A 24,869-nucleotide genomic window follows, 5' to 3' on the forward strand; every position below is an offset into this window, starting at 1 on the left:
ATAAGACTGAATTACAAGAACCTGGAATAAACATTAATGTTGTTTCCACATATCATCTCCAATGTCCGCTGGACTTCGGGTTGCGCTGTGTCAGCTGTTTGGGATTCCCCTCCGTAAGCTCGGAGGAGAATCCGGGTTTTTCTGATTGGCTGCCTGTCACATTCAACAGGCTGCGTTACGCTCCCAGTCGGGGAAAACCCCTGATTTGGATCGGAGCGGCAACAACGATCTACCGTAACACACCACACACTACAGGATGATCGGTTATGAAATCGCAAGCGACAATCTTAGAACGTTCAATGTTCTAAGATTGTCGCAAGGGGAAAATGTACGTGTGAACTAACGTGTAGTGTGAACTATTGCATCAGGTAGTCGATGTGCCCATCTTCTCTATTTAAATCTAATTATTACTGAAGGGCAGCATAATATACAGACTTCATAATCTTTTGGTTGAATGTAGTATTTATTTCCACTTTGGCTTTATGTTGTTTAGTTTTTATCAAGTACATTTTTTGTTAATGGAGACTGAGAATCCATTTTATTTTTGTTTTTGGTTATTTTGTTTATCAGTTCCAGTGTTTAGTGTTCTTTTGAAAATAAAGTGTATCTATCTTTGGCAGGAAATCGCATGCATTATTTCATAATTTCCATTAAATCAGTGTAAAAAGGTCTTCAAACAATATTATCGTTTATCGCAATAATTTTTGAGACAATTAATTGCTCAGCAAAATTTGTTATCGTAATAGGCCTAGACGTTACATGACAAGTATGTATTGTTTAAACTTGGCAGAGGTGGTAGAGAAATGATTTCTGTTTAAGAAGATGATGAAAGCCTGAGGAGGAGACGGGCAGATGGCGTGAAAGATCTAATTTCTGTCACAGATGACCTCAGATGAGCGTCAGGAAGATGAGCATCAGCGTGTAAACCAAATATAATGCGACTGAGCGCTATTTTAAAATACCACAAATTTTTTCCCATTCACAGCATTTATTTTCAAAGTGCACAGGAAACATTTTCGACTGAGAAAAGTCAAGCTCGCAGTGAGACTGATGGACAGGTGCCAGGCTGCCTCAGTGGAGTGGAATTGCCACAGTAATTTGTCAAATGAAGAGGAAGGGAAGAAGACGCTGCACAGAGCGAATGCCCCTGAGGGTGTGTCTCCTCAGCAGGAGTACCTCCGTCGACCCGCGAACATAAAAATGCAGCCATGTATACACAAATTCATGCAGATTTTATAGTATAATCTACTGTTTGCAAATTAAATTACTTCTATTTGACACAGACACAACATGCATCCACGTCCCAAAGCATAACGTACTCGATCCCTCACAGGCATAGGTTGTTATTTTTGCTTCGTCTATGCCCTACTGCGATGGGATGTGATGGATTTTGGATGATTGTGCATTTGATACACAGCAGCTCCTGACAGTGACTTTACTGTGACAATATGCATGCAATTTTGGTCCAACATAAACTATTAAATCGGGGGGAGGACTAATAATTGTAGGGAGGGTATTTTATGCAGCTGTCTGTTTGAGTAAATCTCTTGGATGAGGGGAAAGAAACAATTCCCAACCATCAGCAAGTTCATAAAAGAACTGCAGTTTATCTTTGTCGGAAAGACAAATGTCCTGACTGAGGCAGGATGGAGGGGCGGAGATGAGAAAAGGAGGAAGATTCCCCACACTTACCTTGGTTCTTCCTCTTTCCAGCAAGTCTTTTACTATTAATCCCTGTGCTTGATGGTTGCCAACTGGCTGGTTGTTGGTTTTCTCTGGAATAACACTCCACTTTAGCTGGACCCTTTTTGGTTCTTCTCCCAGCGATCATTAATAAATGGATACTAAACTGGCATTTAAAAAAAACAACATTTTGGGGTCCAGCTGCCTATATGTCTGCTGGTTCACCTTGTCTGGGCCATGATATAGTGAATATCTTCCCTGTGATTACATATTTCCATGATTTATTTGTTTGGACAACATTTTTAAATCCTTTATAGAACTGCTCAATACAGACGTCTCTCAGTGGAGCTAAATATCACTGAAGACTTAATTTATTTCAGTAAGGTACAGATATAAATATATCTCACATATCGATTCTTTTCTGTTGTTGTTTGATAGTACTTAAATGACAAAGAACTGTTTTGTTCAGTTACTCATGACTACACAGTTATGGGGAAGAGAGGCGGTGGTCAGTCAATATTAGCCTCCTCAATGAAGCTAAGCTAAGACAGTTCATTGCTAAAGAAGCTGGACTAAAGCAGAGGGATGTATCCATAAGATGGTAACGGAAAGTGGGTGGAAGGTCCACAAACAACTGGGATAATTAGATCAGGGGTGTCCAGCTAATTTTTGTTTTGGTCCAAATCAAGATCATAAATGCCGGTCGTGTCAGAATGTATTGATAAAACCTGTTCACAAACTTGACCTCAGATGAGGTCAAATATCAATGAATTGTTAAAATTAAATAATATTATACATATTTTCAGTCCCTCCTGGATCACGTTTTGTGATTTTTTTGCAATAAAAATCAAAGTGCTTGTGGTACTAATTTGGAAATATTTGCGATATTTGAGCTTATTTGTGACGGTAAAGACAACTTTTTATTACTCGATGTATAGATCACGGACTATAATCTGACGTCAAATAAAGCTGAGGCAGCTGTTTAGTACAAGTAAGAAAGTTTTTGACAGTTTTTGAGAAAAATCTGCAATAATCTCCCAATTATGTATTACTGCAAAAAAGTACGGGAATTTATTGATTTTGCTTGAATTTCCATGATAATTCTCAAGAAACTGGAGGGACTGATTGATATAATTTGGGACTAAACAGATAAAAACTGCATAGATTTGATTGATAACGTAATATTTAAGCATACAGTGTGTAGTCTAGAATCTAGAGGGCCACATAAAATGCTTGAGTTTGACACATGTGCTTTAGAGGATTTAAAATCAAAGTCCATTCAATAGTTTGGGTAAATTCATAATGTTTAGACTGCAGCAAAAGTCACTATTATCCATAAATGTGAATACTAATGCATTTCTTTTGTCAAACCTCTTCTCAACCAGAGACAATGTCAAAAGCATCTTAACTATAACAAAGACAATAAAAACAAGCTCATTGGTTCGAATACTTCTTTACATGTGACTGTCGATCTTAAGTTTTATTTGGAAATCAACGTCCCGGAGTCAGAAGAAAGAGCAGAGCAGCACAGAATCAAGACCTAGTGTGCGATTTCCACACTCAGTGACGATCTGGGTAACTGGGTCACCTGCTGTTGTTGGTCTGCTGCGTTTCATGGAGTCAAAAGTCAGTGTGGCCATCCACCAAAGAAATATTAAAGCATTTTATGGTTCCCTCTGCTGCCAAGGTTTATGGAGATTCTGATTTAATTTTCCAGCAGGACTCAGCACCTGCCCTCACCAAAAACCTACAAATACCCGGTTTATTTACTATTATGTCACTGTACTTGATCCAAACCCTGTAGAGAATACAGAGGTAAAACCAACTGACCAATGGGGAGGGGTTCCACTTCGGTTGCTAGGTGATGGGCTGGGCTTGGCTGAGGTTGCTAGGTAACGGCGGATTTTTTTTCTTTTTTTGTTGTTGTGCTTTAGAAACACAACAGTTTAGAAACAGTTCTAGAGACCCAAATGAAAGTACAAAAACATTGCAAATGTGAATTTTGCGTAATAGGACACACTTTTCTGTAGGCTGACATTTCTGTGTTAAAACACCTGGTACTGGTTTTATGTAAAGTTTCAATTTCCTGAGAAAGTGAATGTTGTCTGTTGATTGGCTGTAAGCCATAATCATCCAATATGTGGTGGATTAAAATAGTTTGAGTTTTGTTTTTTAAAATGATTTACAGAAATGAATAAACTTTTTGATAATATTCTAACTTACTGAGATGTACCTGCACATGAAACCTTGGCTGTTAACCCTGTGTTCAGTATTTTAATCCCAAAGTTTGATGCTATATTTGCCTTGCATTTTATTGCGTTTCATTTCAGGGACATTTATACTTTGAATGATGATAATACATCCAGTTAGTTGTATGAATTTCATCTGCTCTTAATGCTCACACCTGGCTTAAAATTTGGATCATGGAGAGTTATGACAACAAAATCATCTCTGGAATATTCAAACGTGGTTCCATGTTTTCCTAAATTTGTCTGTTTTCTATTTATTGGATGAAGTGTAGCTATGAAAATTTCTGTTCAGTTAAAGATTTCAATTATCTGTGAGTTAAAATGTTATAACCAGGATAATTGAAAGTGGAATTAAAACTATTTTATTGTTTTAAAGTTTGAAAAACGTGGTGCATATGTGTCTCAGATTAAAATATCCTTCTGGTTGTGTCAGATGCTTCCCATTGGATTTTTGAGACAATAAGAACAGTCAGACATTTGAATAGGATCATATTGTTACCTGCAGTTGAAGAGGACCATAGGATGATGCGAAGCTGAGCATATGTAGGATCCTGTCTCTGTGGGATGTTTGTGTGCAGGTGTGGATTTGTGCATGTGAACAATGTTTTCCTTTGTTTTGACCTGCTTGTATCTCAGGTTAACAGCCCCTCAGATAATGTTGCAGCAGCCAGCCCATCCTAGCTCCACCCTCTATTTCATCTTTATGTTTTTCCTCTCTCGCTAATCTCAAACTCTCCCTTCGGGCTCTATGTAAATATTTAGCCTAGCCTTTTGTTTCCCAGGATCAGCTGCCAGGATAGGGTCTGCTCTCACTTATTTTCTGTAGGCACTGGCACACTGTGTTGCTTTTCAAACTGTGCTGGGATGTCTGTTTCCTTTGCATACTGTTATTCAGATGTCCACAGGAAGCCTCTGCTTCATGTTCTGGCTTAGCATCGGCTCACTTGGACCCCTGTTGCTTTTTTATGCCCACTGGTAAGAGGGCAGCACTTCTTCAAGGATCATCTTTGAACATAGTTCAGGGATTTTGGTTTAGAAGCTTATTGAATTTACATCTGTAGCTTTTGAAGATTAGAAATTGTTTGATTTTAAAAAAAAGTCATCGATAAAGTGAATTTGGCTGCATTAAAATATGAAAGGCGAATATAATAAAAATTAATGATTGTTTCAAATTTGTAGCAAGAATTAAACATTACAGCAGAATATTATGAATAATTTGTCAAGCGGGTAAAATGTGCATTGTTTCCCATTTTCTTTACAAAAATAAATTATGCTGAATGATAAATTCTTCAAGTGACTATTGTGATAAACGATAATATTTTCAAGTAATATGTTGATAATGGCATAATAATACAAGTTTGCCCTCTCACAGACTAATTAAATGTTTTTAAAGAACACACTAGAAGTCATTTTAAATATCCAAAATAAAATACAACTGAAATCAATAAATTAAACAAAAATAAAAACCTCTTAAAACTGAAATCATAAATAAAATGGATTATGAAGTCTGTAAACAAAATTGCCCTTCGAAAAATATTAATCATCAGAATGTAAATTATTGTTTATGACGACAGGCTTAATAAGTATCTGAAAAGTGTGGCGGAGGACACTTCAGCCAGATAAAACATAAATTGAACGTTTGGGCTTTCATACATGACATTGACTGGAGCAAATATTCGGCTTCTGGTAGGACAATAACCCTAAACACCCAGCCAGAGTTGATCAAAGGATATTCTTTGATTGAAGTGACCCAGTCAAAGTCCAGGCAGCTCAATAAGAATCTATTGCAAGACTTGGAAAGGTTGGTGATCACAGCTGCATGTCATCCAGTCCGACTCAGTTTGAACCTTTTTACAAAGATGAACAGGCAAAAATTAAGTCTGTGGTTGTCTCCCAGTTGTAATTGCAGTGAAAAGTTTTAACTGAGAGGAAAACACAATGTTTTTTGTACTATATGTTGGTCTATCACATAAGATCCCAATTAAAAACTTTGAAATTTGTCATTGTGGAAAAGTTCAGTGAACAACTCCTTGTAATTTATTGTCTTGTCTCTTAAAGACTGAGGCAAAATCTGCCTTTTGTTTCCACTTCTTCAAGGATCATCTTTGAATGATTCTGTTCGCCAGAAAACGAGCCGGATTTCCACTGATCTATTTAGACAGCCCTGCTCTGGATGGTGTTGTAGCAAAAACAAACTGACCCCTCATAGCGTTTTCTATGCCAACATTACAGCTCCGGCCTGCTGAAGCATGAATTTGTACAGGACCAAACATCTTGTTATGTGACACCAGGATGTGTCAGATACCAAGACGCCGTACACGGCGTACGCTGTAAGCTAAGTTTCTTTCCATTGTTACCACTGCTGATAGGAAAACACACAAAACACATAAAGCAGATTATAACTAGATCATGTCTGTCAAATCACTCAGATTATTTACCTGCCAAATTCTCCAATTTAAAACGAGATGATACATATTCAAACATAGAAAAGGCTGTTAGGTTCAGGAATAGCTTTTTAAATCTTATATTTTCTTTGATTGCTTAGTACTGTATTATAATTTTTGTCTTTAGGTTAGTAAGCTGTACAAATTGCTATCTTTATTATTAGGTGAAAGAACAAGAAGTAAGGCAGTCTCTTACCTCTACGGTCATTGATCCACTACTGTCTAATGTTTTAGTGCCCAATAATGTAAAGCAATCACCACACCAAATGACGCTTTTGTTTCATTTAGAGCAAGGATGTCAAACACATTTTCATTTTCGGTCATATGAAGGGCCGGTTGTGGCAGAATGTATCAATAAAACCCATAAAGAAACGGTTAAATATTAATAAAATAACCATCTCTGCATTCAATAAGTGCTTCTTAAAATTAAGAGATATGGAACATCTTTTCATATTGATGTAATTTGGTTGCATAAACATCAGAACTGCTTTCATTTGATTGATAAACTAAACTTATCTCGAAGGTTCTCTATAATACAGAGGGGCCACATAAAAAGCTACGATGGGCCTTGAATTTGACTAGCTCTGGAAAATATCAAGAGATCACTTAAAATGATCAGTTTCTCTGATGTTACTTCTTATAGGTATATGTTTGAGTAAAATGAACATTTTTCTTTTATTCTATGAACTACTGACAACATGTCTCTGACATTCCAAGCAAAAGTTTAGTATTTATTTACAGAAAATGAGAAATGGTCTAAATAACGAAAAAGATGCAGAGCTTTCAGACCTCAAATAATGCAAAGAAAACAAGTTCATATTCATTTAGAAACAATAATACTAATGTTTTGACTCAGTTCAGAAATCAACGTTTGGTGGAATAACCAGGAGGTTTTCAATGGAGTTCAATGCAGTGGGCTCTTAAATTTTACAGTATGTGTTTGAGAGAATCCTGTACATTTCCTTAATTGCAACCAATTCTGCTTTTTATATTGTACCAAATTATAACAAAAATAATCATAAGGCATTTTTGAAGACAAACTGGTGAAATTTCTGTTTAATGCAGACCATGTTAATTATAATCAACCCACTTCATTCCAGCACAGTCCAATCAAAAGCAGACTGGTTCATATTCATTTAAATAAAGTCCAGTTCAAGTTAACCATGTTCAGATTGTTAATTATAAAATACCAGTTTGTAGAAAGTTGCTGATTAAAGGAAACCATCAAATCTCAGATGCAGTCAGTCGTGTGTTTTATCAAAGCTGGTGGCAAATTGTCCATCACAGTCACACAGGAGGTTTTTTCTCTCCTCCTGTCTCTGATTTAGAGAGAAAAACCTCCCAGAGAAAGTAGTCTGACAGTAGCAGTCAATGTTTGAGCTTTTTATGTGCCTGACTGGACTCCTCCGGAGGCTTCCATCCCGTTTGAACTACCAAAGCTTTCTGGTGTGTTTGTTTCTTATCGAGCTCCTCCGAGGGGCCCGTTCACTCCCTTCGTGTTCTCTCTTATTGAACTCTTCCTGGGGCCCATGGAAGCTGGGTCTGCTTGGCGGAGCCCACTAATATTCCTTAATGACGCGCCATCTGTCTCTGTCAACTTTCTTAGCGCTGCCACAGCCAGACATCGCCCTGTTGTGGCTGAATTCGAAGAGAGATAAGCAGTCCGCTCTTTCTTAGACACGGGCGAAAAGTCAAGAATATCAGTGCCACCAGGGAGCAGAGGTTTCTGTTTCTACTTGTGTAAGAGTAGAACAACTTCAACATATTTTACTCAAGTAAAAGTAAAAAGTAGCCGTCCAAGAAATTACTCAAGCAAGAGTAAAAAAGTATTTGCTAAAGAGTCTACATTTAACATTTAAAAAGTACATAATCAGACAGACCAAAATATGAAGTTAAGTGGAGATTTTGGTATTTTTTAGGGACCAAAATGATAAAAATACATTAAAGTAACAAAAATAACAAAATCAAAAGAAGAATATGTTTCCAAATCAGATTTTTTGAATAAAAAAACTTGTAAAACTTTAATTAAACCTGCAGCTGCGTGTCTGTGTCTGGTGAGTCTTTGGTTAAAACATGTTTGCTTGTTTTTCATTCAGTGGGTAGAAAATCCAGTAATTTTACTCGAGTAAGAGTACCGATACTTTATAATAAAACTACTCAAGGTAAGGTAAGGTCATTTTATTTATATAGCACATTTTCAGCAACAAAACATTTCAAAGTGCTTTATATGTATTAGAGGACTACAAACAAAAAAAGCAAAAGAAAAACAAAAGTACTTCACAATTACAACCTAATAGGAGTTTCTCTAAGGAGTGAGAATAATTAATGAACAATTTATGAACTAATAGGAGTTTCTCTGGATCTTAAGTTTTGTTCTAGTAGGTTTACTCAAGTAAAAGTAAAAAGTACAACATATCAAAATACTCCTAAAAGTATTTTTTTTCCCCCCAAAAATGACTTAAATAAATTTAATTTAGTAAATGTAACTAGTTACTACTCAATTCTTGCAAAGAGTGTGAGCACTACTAGGAAATACAGCAGGAAAAAGTGAACATTGAAAAGTCACACCATCTGATTTGAGTTTTTTTCTGACAGAGTGTTTTGGTGCTAAACTTTTATGCAGCATTTACTTGCCTAAGCTGAGGCGTGCAGGACTAGACTTTCAAAGAAGGAGAACTTGTTTGATGTATTTTTGGAGCCAGATGAATCTGCATAATACTTTTAACAGTAATTTCCTGGAGTCCTGCCACCCTCTGTCTTTCCATCTGTGTGTTTACAGTGATACTCAGAGGTTGGCACAGTGAAACCAGTCATCACAGCTAATGATGAGAATGTGAATTCTCTTTGACGTGTCTGAGCTGCACAGAGTGGAAATGCGAGTTTGTTTTGTCCATTTGTATGCGTGTGGGATTTTCTCTGTCTCTCTCTCTGTGTTTGACCGTCCTGGCTGCCAGAGGAAGCATATTGGTGCCGATTGGCATAGTTACTTCTGTCGTGTCCTGTGTGAGCGTTAGCAGCAGAAGGCTGGGTTGGCTGTTAGCGGCACAGACAGCCGAGCCACCTCTCCTCTTTCCCCCGTGAGAATGACAGGCCTACACAGAAAGCTGTTTGAGCCGCGAAGCTCTGAGCCAACAGCATAACTGATTAAGACTGCTAATTTGCTCCACAGCCATTCCAGTCCATAAGCTATCAGCGGTCTTTGCAAAAAAAAAAAAAAAAAGAAAAGAAAAAAGGGATGGGCACCACTTTTAACAGACAATTTCTGTTTTCAGGGTTTTAATTTTTTCAGACGGTAAATTGCTGCTCAGAGATGACACGTCTGTGTAATGTAAATGGGGCTTAGCCATGCCCCTAATCTTTTTGTGGGGAGGGGGGAAAATACATCACTCACCAACATACTTTCAAGTCAATAAATTAATAAATTATTGAGCATTTTTTCCTGTGAATCAGCCTTCCAAGCCCATACTGTGGGAATTATAGTGGGAAATAAAGCCATTAACTCCAGAAGTGTATTTAAATAAATTTTTTTTGTTAATGTGCTTTAGTTGCTCTTTAGTTCAGCTTTTTCTGTGCATCTGCTTTATTGCATATTTACAGGCACATAGAAAGAGAATAGAAGAGATACTTCCTTTATTGTCTCATATTCAGTAAGTTAAAGGTAAATGGACGTGATTATAATCATACTCAATTAAACTTAACTTATAAAGCCAGTTGATAAAAATGTCATTTAAAAAGGCCTAGCTGATAATTTTAATTATCTGAATTTATTTATTTCATTTTATCCTATAATGTTGAAACAGTCGCACAAATTTCTTGAATAGTTTACAGTAAAAGTAATATGTAAAAATTTAAAATAAATACGTAAAACAATATAAATGACAGGATTACCAAGTGGCATTTGGCAAAAGAGAAACCTAAATCTTTCAAAACATGGATCTAATTTACAACATTTACAAAAAAAATATTACTAAACTGTTTAAATTTATTTAAAAGCAATACCTCTACTAAAGTTTAAGTATGTTCTAATAATAGTAAATGTTAATGGTCATAGATCTGTAAGGATTTTAGTCCAAAATATTTCTGGCACATCTTCATCAACTCCATAAATATTGCATCTGTAAATGACAAAGGAGTCGACATTTTAAAAATCAATCAGTAAACAAAATAGTAAAGTTCCTCTTATTGTAAAATTATAATTTAATTAGTAATAATTTAACATAAACTGATGAAAGATGATGCACGATAACAACTCTCTTCTATTCTGCCATGCAGTTTGCAGCATTCGTTTATTAATCCCTCTATTATTTGCGTTTTCCATGCAGTAGTTTGAGCTTGTGTGGCTGGAGCTAATTTCCATACATTTTGGACCGCAGTGACAGTAGTCGGCTTAATTTCCCAATAGTGCGTTGGCTCAATTTTCTGATGATGAGATTAGGGCAAGGCATTTTCCAGCGAGGCTGTCTGAGGAGTACACTCTGTAGTAGTAGCACAATTATACAGCAACACTGGGATAATTTCAACTCCCTAAATGATGGAAATGGCATTTTAGAAAATTCCTTTCCCTGCTGAAAACTGCTGGAAATTTCTATAAAAATTATGACACAAGAATGAAAATATTAAATAATCATCTTTGTGCAGCCAATAAAATGATTCCCGCATTATTGGATGCAACTTTTATTGATCTTTTTCTTCCTCTTTGTTTTTTGTCTTCAAGGTGTGAAGAGAAAAATCTCTCTTTGTCTATAATGTCCTTGAGACTGCCATGAATCTTCCAGGAGGAGGCAGATCCAGAGAGAATCAGCACATTAGGCGAATTAATATTGATTTTTAAAACAAAGTTGACATGGGGTTTTTAAATCGACTCGCGAAATGCTTCACTTGAAGACGTCATGGTCCGTAGTTTGTCAATGGAGTGGAAACTTTGCTCTCTCATTTTGTGATGTAATAGGTTTCCAGTGGAGGCTTTTACTGAAAACAGGTTATGGTTTCATTTAAAGCTGAACCAAATTAAACCACCTTGTGTTTTAGAAAAATCATTTAAAAAAAAATGCTTTAATTCTATTGGGAAAGAAACACAACCTTTGCCTGAAGTCATTTAAAATGTGTGAACTGGATTTCTTGTCCCTTTGATGGCTGCTAAAATAAGACACCAGGCGATCTCAATGAAGCGGCTCCGCTTGCATGGTTTTAGTCTCCAGGGCCAAGTTTGCTAGCTTAGTGGGCCGGTGGAGGAAACTCCCCCCGGCTGCTCGTCCAGCTTTTGGTTAGACAGAGACGGATTGGTTAGACAGCAGATGCTGTTTCCCCCCCCTCTCTCTTAACTGCAGCACATCAACTCATCAATCCCTCTGACATAATATTTAATAACTGAGCGACTGATCCTTGATGTAGATGCATGTAATGGATTGGGATGTTCTACAGATTCTCAAAAACTTTTCATCCACTGGCCCTTCTACAGTTCCTTGAAAAACTATTCGTACTCTTTCAACTTTTCTATTTTATTTGTACTTTATGTGATAAATATGAATAGATAAATATGATAAGTATGTGATAAATATGAAGCAGTTATCAAATGAAAGCTGTTTATGTCAGTACACAAACGCAGGACTTGCAGGATTGGAGCATGAACTTCAGGGTGGTAATTATAAATGCACGCCACAATTGTTTTGTAAATAATGAATGATTTTTACTTCCACTTCACAAATATTCACTACTAAAATCCTAACATGGAGGTTTTGAGTTGTGATGTCACAACATGTAGAAAAGTTCAGTGGGTATGAACACTATTGCAAGGCACAGTAAAACCAAGGTACTTTTATTTGTATAGCACATTTTCAGCAACAAGGCAGTTCAAAGTGCTTTACATGAATCAGAAGGAAATACAAACAAAACAGCAAAAAGGTAAAAGTATAAAACTGCATATTGGTTCCCCATGTTTAATAAGAATAAGTAGCTGATCATTTATAAACTATAAACTATTAGGGGTTTTTCTGGATTCTTGTTCTGATAAAACTAGATCTTTGTTTATCAGAACACAACAAGAACCCACAGTAGGAAAGAAATCATGTTTATAGTAGTTACAATAGTAAATAGTTTATAGTAGTTACAATAGTAAATACAATTTGTTGGTTTAATCCATCCATCTATTGTCTTTACCTTCTTAACCTTGCAGGATTCATTAAGGATGCACCGATCCACTGTTTTCACTTCTAAGACCGATACAGATTTGAGGTTTTGTATCTGCCGAAACCGATTCGATACAGAAAAGCAGTACTGACTTAAAATGTTTCCTTTTGTAAAACACAGACATAAATGTACTGAATTACAAATGTATTTGATAACTGTGCAGCAGTACATAACACTTAAATAGAGCAACAGCTTCCCAAGTTTGGTCAAACGTGTAAAAACACAACTTTAGTTTGTTCAGTCGGTTAAATTAGGAGTATAACAGCCAATGAAAACTAAAAATAGCATGACGCTCAAAGCACAAAGCATAGAATTAGACTGAATAGATCTGCCTACATGGATTGGGCTCATTGTCACAGATACCCAGTCTAGAGGCTTTTTTTATATCAGCAGATTTTAATATCGGATCAGAACCTAGGACATTCTTGCTGCAAGGCAACAGTGCTTACAACACAAGGTTTTATTTAGACTAATCGACCAAACAAAGATGTGTTAGTTGAAACGGTGAAGCGCTTGGCCCAGTTGGTCAACTCAGGTCTTTTCCTTTCACTACTAAACCAACATGGCTGCACGGTGACGCAGTTGCTGTTCTGTATATATGTTTTTATATTACCCAGCTGTTAGCGATAATGTATATAATCACATTTGTGCTGCTTGTTCTGCAGAATCGTGATGTGAGGTTTTGAGCTTTCGAACTGCACGTTTCTTTTCATCACCAACTGTTTTCTTGAAAAATGTCAGATTTTGAAGTCATTCTCACAGTACGAATTATCCTGTTGCTGTTAATTATGCTGAGAGGGAATGAAACATTATATCAGATCATAGATAAGTGCATATTCACCCTTCTTAACTGGTTTAAATGCATCAGCCAACTAATGAATTGAAAATGGGCTGCAAATTAAAAAATAATACGAATAAATGAGATGAGAGGAGTATCACAGAAACAAATGCTTTCACAAAGGTCTCTGCATGATGCAAGAGAGCAGTTGATGTGAAGTCAGACTGTTGCATGGATGTAGAGGCGGCCCAAGTGCATTTAGGTCTGATTTTGTATGAGGTTGACAGAAGGAGAGGCCAGAGTTGGATGCCTCAGCCCACCATTATTTCCCAGTTGGTAAAGAAACTAAAGTGACACCAAGATTTAGATTAGTAAAAAAATAAATATTTATATGTGCTGTATATATGCAGCTTTGGAAAAAATTAAGAAACCCCTTAAAATGATCAGTTTATTTGATTTGAATCTTTATAGACATATGTTTGAGTAAAATGAACATTGGTCTTTTATTCTATGAACTACTGACAACATGTCTCTGACATTGCAAGCAAAACTTTTGTATTTATTTGCAGAAAATGAGAAATGGTCAAAATAACAAAAAAGATCCAGTGCTTTCAAACCTCAAATAATGCAAAGAAAACAAGTTTCTATTAACTTATAAACAACAATACTAATGTTTTAACTCAGGAAGAATTCAGGAATCAATATTTGGTGGAATAACCAAAAGGTTTTAAATGGGGTTCAGTGCAGCGGGCTCTTAGTTTTTCCTGAACTGCATTTAAAAAAAAAAATCATTTTGAAATTAAATATTTTTTCGATCAGTTATGATTTCCAAAAATATTTCAATTTACTATTTAAAGGCCAGAAAAGTAACTGAGATTTTTTACATATACTAAGATTACTGTTATTACAGTGCTTATTTAATTTCCATTCGGAATACATAAAGTAGTTTTGAATTGCATTTGTACTGACAGATTGATGATGTAGTTTCTTTGTTCGCTTCTGATACAACAACATTAAAGTAGCATCACAATAAACAACCTTTGTGTTAACTGGATTCTCACCTGTGGATCTATTTAAAGTCAAATCAGGAAGACAATAGTTGAACTTCACAAATCTGGTTCATATTTGGGTGCAATTTGACATTTCTGTGGTCACATGCAAGCATGAACACCAGGAGGATGAGAAAGGGTGAGGAAGAAGCCGTTACTTAACAAGCAACATAAAGTCAGATTGCAGTTTGCAAATGCGCTGAAGGACAAAGATCTTATTTTTAGAGACATTTCCTGTGGTCTGATGGAAAAAACAAATGAAGCATTTGGTCATAATGATCATCATTACATTTGGAGGGAGAAGAGAGAAGCAGGCCTGAGAAAAGGATCCCAGCTGTGAAGTACAGGGGAGGCAGCATCACATGGTGTGGCTGTTTTACAGCTGGAGAGACTGGTGCGCTTCATAACGTAGATGACATCATGACCAAAAAAAAACAACAACTTTGAAGCAATATTTCAACACATCAGCAGGAAAGTTAAAGTTTGGGCAAAGGCCTGTCACAATAAGCAATATATCAGTTACCTGCATGATAATTTCTCTTTTCTTTCTTTCTGCCTAAAACTGGATAATAAAATCTTCAATTTGGTCTCAACTAGCAACTATTTTGAAGGGCAATTTATATAATGAATTTTATTTGTTGTTTCTGTGATGTTTGTTTATTTTGGATATTAAAATGTCTTCTGGCTCCAGTGTTAAATGTTGATTAGAATTGAAAGTTTATTGGTCTTTAAGGTTGTATTCCTGCATTACCATTGAATTGCTTGAAAATTATCGCAAAACAACAATATTTAGTTTATCACAATAACTTCTGGAAAAATATGCCATTATGAGAGACTTAGTTTGGGCACAACTAAGCCTTAAAAGTTGACATCAACACTAAGTATTTTTGTTGACTTAAAGACAACAAAATTGATAGTTTTAGTGGCCATCACAGTAAGCCTGCTGCAATAATTTGTAACTAATCAGTTAATCAAATTTTAAATTAAAATGAGCTCAATAACTTACATTCTAACGATTACTATTTTTTTTAAGGGTAATTTTGTTTAGACCTCACACCCCATTTTATTTATGGTTTCAGATGTGTGTGATTTTTATTTTCCTTTTATTATCTGTTTTTGTTTTTTGTGTTTTATCTAGTTCCAGTCTGGAGGGTTCTTCACAAAACTAAAGTTTATTGGTCTTTGAGAGGGTGAACTTACGTTACTATGCCATTATTAATAAGTGAAAATATTCTCAAAACAACAATATTACCGTCTATCTCAATAGGTACTGGAACAATTTGTTGTCCAGCTAAATTTTAACTTCAAACCTGACTCAGTTACACCGGTACTGACAGGAATAACAACAACTGGTACAATATTTCATGAAAACTTTTGAATTTTAATTTTTAAGATGAAGTTTATGGTGCTAAAGTGTTTATACATTGATGCAAATGAACACGTATAAAACAAATATTTGCCCTCAGAATGAAAGCAGTCATTAAATTGTTTCATTTCTGTTCACACAGAACACATTTGGTTATGTTTAAATGTAAATATTGATCCTAACATTACAAAATGAACATGTTCTGTTTAATTTTTATTTATATTGGCGCTTTAACATGATCTGAAAGTGTGCACAGCGAGAATGCGGGCGTTGTTAGTGTGTTGATTGCAGGTTCTTTGAAAAGTTCAGTCGTCTCTGTTTGTATTACCAGAAACAGTCCGACATGAACTCTGTAATATTGTGAAATATTATAGCGGTCTTCTTGTTATGTAATTTACTGTAGTTCTGTATTACCCAACACTTTAAAACCTTTAATGAGGCCATCAACAAACAAATTGCACAGCAGGGATTTTACATGATCAAAATGATACAGTCCACGTTTTTACATACCACAACATATGTTGGCATTGTATTAACTCTAGAACTCTATCCTTTTAGATAATTTTCTGCAGGTAATTAGACAAATGCCCTAAAACAATCATACAGGCTTCAGTGGTTTCTGTAGAGACAAACCCAGAGTCTCTGTTATTGTCTGAGGGATATACTATATATTTTTATCATGAGTAAATGTGATAGAGATGTGATAAAGTTAACAACCAGTTTTATCACTGTCTGCTTATCTTTCCTTATTTCATATATCAGGTGTGTAGTCTGACTCTGGATTGGAGGATAATAGTATTTTTTATTAGTGTACACTTGACAGGTTTACAAATGTTGAACTACAAATCAGATAGTGGCCAAAGGGTAGTGCCGCTACACACAGATGGCACATTATATCACTTAATTGATTCATTTAAAATAATGTTTGTGTCATAATACTTTTCAACTTACAATACTATGAACAAAAAAAAACATTTTTTACCTGTCAAACGTTTGAAATCTGAACATGTTCAGCTGTCAGTAGCACCTAAATGTTTTATTGTTCAAAATCTTACAAAATTGATGAAATCCACCTTTTTCAGTAATACGAATATCTGGGTTTGTTAAACGACCTGCTTCACTTTGGATAAATGACAGTCGACGTTTAAGAAACTTATTTTATTTGTTTGGTTACATTGAAGCTATGAACCAATATCCGTCTCGCACCAGATGTGATCATTACGTACATATGATGTATTTTGTTCACCAAGATGAAGATTTAGATGCCATTTTATTCAAGAGCATTTATCTTTGTGAACCTTTTTCTGCTGATGGATCCTGTATTGGGTTACACTTTATTTGAAGGACAACTAGGACATAGCCACTGCCATGACCATACAAGAGCCTTCATGAATGCTTATGACTGTTGTCATAAAGTGTCATTCAGTAAATAATAACATTTGTAATGCAAAGATTCATAAAGGTTACATTAAAAGTGTCAATTTTGCTTTACTTGGTGAATAATGACACTTTTAAAGCGAAGTTACATTAAGAGTCCATTAAAAATGTCAAATTTGCATGAGAAAAGTGTTGTTATTTACAGAATGGCACTTCGTCACAAGAAACATAAACATTTATGAAAACGCCTTCTTGTTCTTGACAGGTGTTAAGTCAAATAAAGTGTTACTTTATATGATATTTCCCCTCTGCAGGAACAGTTTAATAGTTACATACATATGAGCAGACACATATAGTACCATGAAAACAGGCAGAAGTAGACATTTACATCATTGTGATAAATAACAAAAATGATAAACTTTTGCTTGATTTTATCCTAGAAAGCAAATATAAGCTAGTTTTGTTATGAAACTGGATGTTTTGGTTTTCGGAGGCAGCAGGAAATGTTGTCTTCCCCTCCGTTGGAGACTACAGGAGGAGTTCAAGCTGCTGAGTCAGCCTTCACATTTCCTACAGAGAAGCTCATTGATCTTCCAAGTACCTTCTTCTGTCAGCTATCCAGACCGCTGCCACTCGATCACTTCCTGATCCTGCTTTACAAACATTCCCATCTCTCATGGAACCAACGTTCTACTTGCTGTTACTTTTTTTGATAAATTTATCAGGAAAGTCTTTGATTATTTAATTATTACTAGTTTAACAATTGGGGTAACTGTCTTTTCCTTTATTCAGTATTCGCATTTAAAGTGCACTTTAGTCAAGTAAGTATGCTGTATATAACAAACGTCAAAGAAATTTGACTTCACAATTTCATGCCTTGAAATTGGTCTCTGCCTCTATAAGAAGCTCCTGCTCTTTCCAAAAGAGCGCGTCTCCATAACAATGTTCCTCCATTATGCCGTTTAAAACCATTGTTAGGGGTGTTGGACTGAGAAGGAGTTTGTAAGCTCAGTAGATTTGCAGTTCCTCCAGGTGGAATACATAATGCTGCCCCTTTAAATATGCCCACATTTTCCATCATAGGTCCAAAATGTTATTTAGTTACATAAATACGTGTTCCTTAATTTATTGCTTCTGCCATCAAATTTATGTACATTTTTGGGATTTTAATTTGTATGTTTAAAGTCATACGATTGTAACTAATCAATAATTCCTCTACTTGTGTATTTGAAAGTATACATGTTATGAGGTTTATCTATAAAATAAGGAATTTTAATAGTTGGATAAAACTTGTCTAAAATAACTATTATTTTTGTAATTCATACAAATCTTGACTTTCTTTAAAATTTCTTAAATATAATTTTTGTCCCTTGGAGATGCTTTTTTTTTTTTTGTAAGTTTACACTGTATGATTGTGCTGCTTCAGAGTTTGTAGACACTCTGCGAATTTAACTGTGCTGGTTAATCTGAGGTGATAAGTAGAAATATTATTTATTCTCCCACAATGGGGAAATTTCTGTGCAATAACAGCAACCAAAATCACATAAAGACAGAATGAACTCCAGTTCTGAAGAATGTAAAAGATGTGCACAATATGCATGTATCTTTGAGCATTAAAAGATTACTTACAAATAGTGACAATGAAAAACGGTGCAGCATTGATGTTGTACAGATAACGGCATGTAAATTAACACTTGCTGATGGTTGCAAAGTCTAACATCTGCTGGGAGGAAGGATCTCCTACAAAAAAGGACAAAATGCAAAGATTTCCTTCCCAATCTGTTTAAAATTTCCCCATTTATTTGTTCTTTAAGACTTAAAACTGTAGAGACACAAGGTGTTCAGCCAGCAGTGAGAATCTGCTGGGGTGTTCGTTTATTTAATTTCATTCTGACTGCCAGACTGCAGCTGGCTAGCTAAGTGTTTTGCCATTAAGGCTCTGTTCTGTGCTTAATTCCTCTACAGAGCAGAGGCTTGTGGGTATAATGACAGCCGGCAGACTGCCTACTCTACAGTAAATGTTTATCATCTTGTGTGCTACCTTGAAAAGAAGCAAACAGCCCCTCTGTGATCTCTTTAATTAAGCTAATGGATGTGGTTGCGTGACCTTTGATCCCTCCTTTTTCCTCTCCATGTGCAGATTTATAATGAGAAGAAGAGCCAGTTTGAAATCAAGAGAAACAACCCCAAGGATCTGGTGGAGCGAGTGGCGCGGGACATCTCTAAGCTGCTAAACAGCAAGAGCAAAGCCTTAGAGGTAAGAGACTCCTCACTTATTGTGTCACCTGTCTGCAAACTTATGCCATGCCTCACTTCCCATATGCATGATGGACTCTTTGAATGTTCAGTTGCTTTTCATACAAGTAAGGATAATTCGTCTGTTTCAACAACAAAGACAAAAGGAAAATGCCAAACACTATAAGAAGCAGTCTGAGCTGCTGTATTTACCTGCAGCCATTTAACATCAAGGTTTCCAATAACCTTAAAAGCTGGTTGTACCTTCACTTTAAATACATAAAAATATATATCTAATTCAGGTTCTCAAATTGCCCCTGCAGTAACACAACTCTTAGTCTCATTAACTGTCTTTGTTCCTCCTAATGTGAAGAATGTCGCTGTTTTGTAAATGTAACTAGTCATGAACCTTGAACACATCTACATGGGCGTTTTTAGTTATTTACAGATTCTGAAAGTTTGGATTCTAAGCTCTCCAATTAAATAAAACACACAGAAATCTAAATATTTTTTTCTACAAGTGTTGTGTGGTCTGATATTGTTTTAGGGCTGTTTGTAATTTAGAAACAAACACAAACATTTTCTTTAACCAGTAGATAGCCCAATGTAAATAATTTTATTTTAGGTGTTAAGATGCAGTTAGTCAGCAGTGGGGCGCAGTGCTGTTCACCACCTCATCACTGTCATGTTGCATTCAGCACAGCCACAGAGCAAGATCTGCATGACTCTGACATGTTGTGTAACATAAGAGAGTTAAAAAAATCAAGTTTTGCAAATCAACTTGTTCAACTTATTCTTGGTTTATAAATCCACTGAAGATTTTCATCAAACAGTATGTGTCCATTTTGTTGAAGGTTGTACTTTAAACAGGTATGTTGATATTACAAGCAGAAAACATCAGGATGTTTTTCTTTTCAATTGAGTAAAAAACATATATATAATTTTATGCTATTTCCTCTCATTTAATTCTGCATCAGTTTACAGTTTTCCCCAAGTTTTTTTTTTATTTAAAAAATATATTCTACTGAGGCTGTGCCTGAAAAGGTTATCATTTCAATGTCTTATGTTTTGCTGTATAATTATTGCTGCTGTTATGCTCAGGCAGGTCCTGCGATTAGCTAAAAATGCATTTCGGTCTCAGTTAGAAATCTCTCACTTCTCTGAGAAAAAAGGTAGGGTGGGGATACAGTTTCAGGAAGGATGAGTGACATGAAGGGAAATGAGAAAAGTACAAACAATCAATTTTTAATTTTAGAAATCGAGGGGGAAAGTAGAGGAGCTCTAATTGGGAAGAACAGCATTACAAATTCAGCTGACACCGTAAAATCTCATCCCGTCTCTCTACAATGGCAGATGATGGATGCTGTTGTATTTATATCTATATATCAATCAATATACAGTTCCTTGCAAAATTATTAATACCCTTTTAACTTTTTTAGAGTTTTAGGTGATAAACCAATACAAAGTAGTCATAAAATGTGAAGTGGAGGAATAATGACGCGCGGTATTCAAACAGTTTTACAAATTAAATCAGAACATTCTTAGCCACTTTTACCCTTATAATTCCAAATAAGATACGGTGCAAATAACTATTTTCAGAAGACGCATAATTATAGGGTCCACGTGTTTGCAATCTCTATGAATTTGTCTGTCCTGAGAAAGTCTCTGAACCATGAAGACCAAGAAAGCTGACAGACGTAGGGAAAGTTGTGAAGAAGTTTGAAGCTGTATTAAATCATAAAATAAAATACCAAGTTTTGAACATCTCTCTGTTTAATCTGTCATCCAAAAATTAAACAGCACTGCTGGAAACCCAACGAAACACGTTGGTCCACATAAACGGACAGTGCTGATTTTTAGAGTGTTTTATTACCGAAGCAGCAAGAGATCTGTGAAAATGAACATTAACAACATCTGTTGGTCCAGTGTGAACTTTGTAGATTGACTCTGTGTTTACTCTGATGTCTGGCAAAAATATGACTGGTTCTAATTTTGCCCTGTAAACAGGGTAAATTGAAGTAAGTTTCACCTTGCAGCAGAAGAACAATAATACACGTACATGATTTAGATCAAAGCTTAGTTAGTCAATAGTTGACAATTGCTACTCACAGATGAGCTTAAGTTATTTCAGACATTTTTGTCTCTAGATGGACAAACCTGGTAGAGACACAGTTAGAAGGTTTTATCTTACAATTATTTGTGGTTTTGATGACAGTTCATCATATAAAATCCCATTCAATGCATCAAAGTTTGTAGTTGTTCCATGAAAACAAGCAAAATCAGTTACATATTTTGCAAAGCAGTACGTTCAGTACTTCGCCCTCAGTAAAACTTCTGCATCCAGTGCTTATGTGTCACAAAGCTGTGTTATTTTCCTACTGAGCTGCTTTGATTTTTACATGCATGAGTATAAAAATGTGTACGGACACATTTGCAGCTGTATCAGTATGTGCATAAAAAAGATCTGTCCACTTTCCTTCCTTTTTGTTTCTGTTTAAGTTTGACCACTCAAGCCAAAGCAGTATTTTTGTAGCACTGGCTTAAAGCCTCATAAAGGAGCAGAAGTGTATATCTTTCAGAAGCACGAGGCCTTGTGGGATAAAATGAGGCATATTCACAGTAAGGAGCATGAGTCTGTGAAAAGCATACTTAATTCTTGAATCCCTAAAGTAAAAGAAGGCGTCCCTTCACGTGTCTCTTGGCCAAGTTTGGGATTGGATTTGGAATGGCAGTGACCATCTATATGAACATTTCTCTTTTTACTAACTTTTTTCCGGTTTTCACCTCCTCTGCCTTCTTGAATATACACACAGTCACACGCCAACGATCCAACCTCCACACCTTTACCTCCACAGTGTCACCTTACATCCTGTCTGGGAGATTCAGACTCGAGGGGCGAGAGGAAATGGGGTGAGAAAAAAGGAGACCTGGAATGAGAATGTCTCCCTGGGGCATGGGAGAGAAAATCAAGAAATCGATGTTAAAAATGAGCAGCAGGCGGGATGGAATGAGGGGGGTAAGAGAGGCAGAAAGAAATAAAAAACATCACAAGGGAGTAACCAATTTAACAAAAATCACCAATAAAAGTACAAAAATTATTCAACAAATCAATATTTAATTGAACCAGGTTGTGATTTTTACATTTTTTTTTACTCCAGCTGAATATTTAAGGCTGCAGGCAAATATATTTATGTGGAATTATTATTCATTCAAGGAGGAAAAGTGAAAGCCATGTCTTAATGCAGTTTGTAGATAAGAAGGTCTCACTCTCTCCTCGGCTCAGTATTGACAGTGTTTTATATTCCAGGCAGTTTCTGTGCCCTGTAATGGTTATTTAGTCCCAAATATTTCCTGAGACACATTTGAGAAAGGGGAATGTGTGCAGGGGTGTGATTGTGTGTGTGAATATGTAGACAGTGTTTGAAAGCACGAATGAAATAAATTACTCTTCTGCAACCTATTTTTTTTTTGCTCCTTCGGGTGGTTCTTTGTAATCCATGTTTATATTACTAATGAGGAAATACACATTGACTCTAGACTCTAGTGACTGATTTATAGTGGCACTGGAAATATTTCTCCATGTTCCAAATTTAGATGATTTAGTCCCTCATTTTTTTAATTAGCAGAACGTTTTATTCATTTAAAGCTCTTTTTTCCCCCTGCAGTTCAAATGGAAATTGGTTTTTATGTTTTTTTTAGTTTGTTTTCTTTGGCTACTCTGTCCAGCTCTGTCTTCAGAACACAATTTGTTGCAGCTATTAAAGGGAGCACAATTAATGCACATTATTTTTGTGCTGTATATTTAAGCTGTAATCTCAATATTTATTATATGTAAGGTATCATTGCACTCGACGTACCCCTCTTTCTAAAAATGGAAACGACTTACTCCTCATCAAAAGCCGAGCCACTATTTGTTCTCCTTCTTCCGTCGTCTTAATCTCCCCCATTCTGCGTACGTGTTCGCTCCTCTTCCGTTCTTGCCTCTGGCTTTAGTCATCTTAAACAATGATCTGATTCTGCGGTCGGTGCCAAAATTAAAACGCTGCATAAACTGCCAGTAGAAGCCACTGGCTGAAACACTTGCAAGTTGCCAATGGATACTGAATGCAAACTCTCTTTGATTTTTCTCTGATCTGTTTCAAGAAAAAAATTAAATCTGTCCACCTGGCGCCTTGTTTTTATTTAGCAGATATTTGAAATTTGCACACAAAAAACCCCCTGTTTGCTTCCCTGCATATTTGCTCTGTTTTTGTTACACACTAATACAAAAATATAAATACACTTATAACAAAACATTGCTTTCCAAACCTAGCAGTATGTAGTAAGAGAATCTTCCTTCTTCACCTAATAGCTACTTGTGCCGCCCTTGACATCAACAATTGTCATCAAGCAGTGTGAAATCTGGCAGTGAGTCTTTTGAATCACTGAAGGGAATTTAACCCACTTTTTTGGGGGGAAAATTGTTTTAAATCAACCACACTGGAGCATAAATGACCTGTTCAAGGTTATATCACAATGAGATTCAAGCTCCGCCTTTGACTATGCCACTCTTAAACATTTGTCTTGGAATGTTTTGAGCTACTCAGAGGTTAATTGCAGTTTCATGTAGAGACAATTTGGTTTGGATAACTGGGAAACCAGTTGAAGACTTAATTAAATGTATTCAAGTAATTATAGCATCAGTGTGCAATGTCACACTGGTAAAGGATTGCTTGCATTAAATATTAGGGAGGCTATTATATTTCAAATGTCAGATAATCACACTACTCATTTTAACACAGTTGGCCAATTGGAAGTACTCTAATTTTCTTAATTGTCACCCAATAGTAACGAGATACTTGTTGTGTAATGCAATGAAAGAAATGTCATAATCAATGTCAAATTAACAATTTTCAGCAATAGTATTGTGGTTAAATTTATTCCCAATGTCTCCCAGACAATGTCTAATGTTAAAGTTAGTTTAATAATCTCAAGCAAAACTGAAAAGGCCAGTAAAGGGACTCATACTTTTTCACAGCACTATGGACCTTACCAAGCTCCGCCCACAACCGACCCACGTGACCGCAAGTCTCTCAAGCAAAGCCTCGCAGCGCCTTGTTTCTATGTAAACATGACTGGATTAGTGCATCATTTCTACTGGATTTTCACAATATATCAGCTACTACAATGGACAGAGGAACTAACAAGTTCATGTCATCATCTGGGAGGAGGTTACTGGTTTCTCAGTCACAAGCTGGTTGCAAACCTGAGGCCAGCAGGTGTCAGTCAGTTATGGTAGATCTGAAATTTGGTTTGATGACGTCAATATGAGAAGCTACAGACTGACAGGAGGAACCAAAGAGCTCTGTAAAGGTAAAGGCAAATCTTCTGAAGCTGGAATATAATTAATTTAATTTCACATAATTACCGCGGTAGAAGCCATTTGTTTGTTAAAATTTTATGAAATATATTTGTTCTATTTGATGTTTGTTGTGAATGACGTAAACTCACAAACGAACGAGG

At 36.0% G+C, this 24,869-nt stretch overlaps 1 protein-coding gene across 1 annotated transcript in view; it reads left to right on the plus strand.

Annotated features, from left to right (window-relative positions):
* cacna2d2a (calcium channel, voltage-dependent, alpha 2/delta subunit 2a) overlaps nt 1–24,869 on the plus strand; it is a 223,473-nt gene that overhangs the window by 37,660 nt on the left and 160,944 nt on the right. The window contains 1 exon segment of the mRNA XM_032550637.1: nt 19,273–19,389. Within this exon segment, the coding sequence (XP_032406528.1) occupies nt 19,273–19,389 (117 nt within the window).

Source organism: Xiphophorus hellerii, chromosome 20 (genome assembly GCF_003331165.1).
Source record: "Xiphophorus hellerii strain 12219 chromosome 20, Xiphophorus_hellerii-4.1, whole genome shotgun sequence".
NCBI lineage: Eukaryota > Metazoa > Chordata > Actinopteri > Cyprinodontiformes > Poeciliidae > Xiphophorus > Xiphophorus hellerii.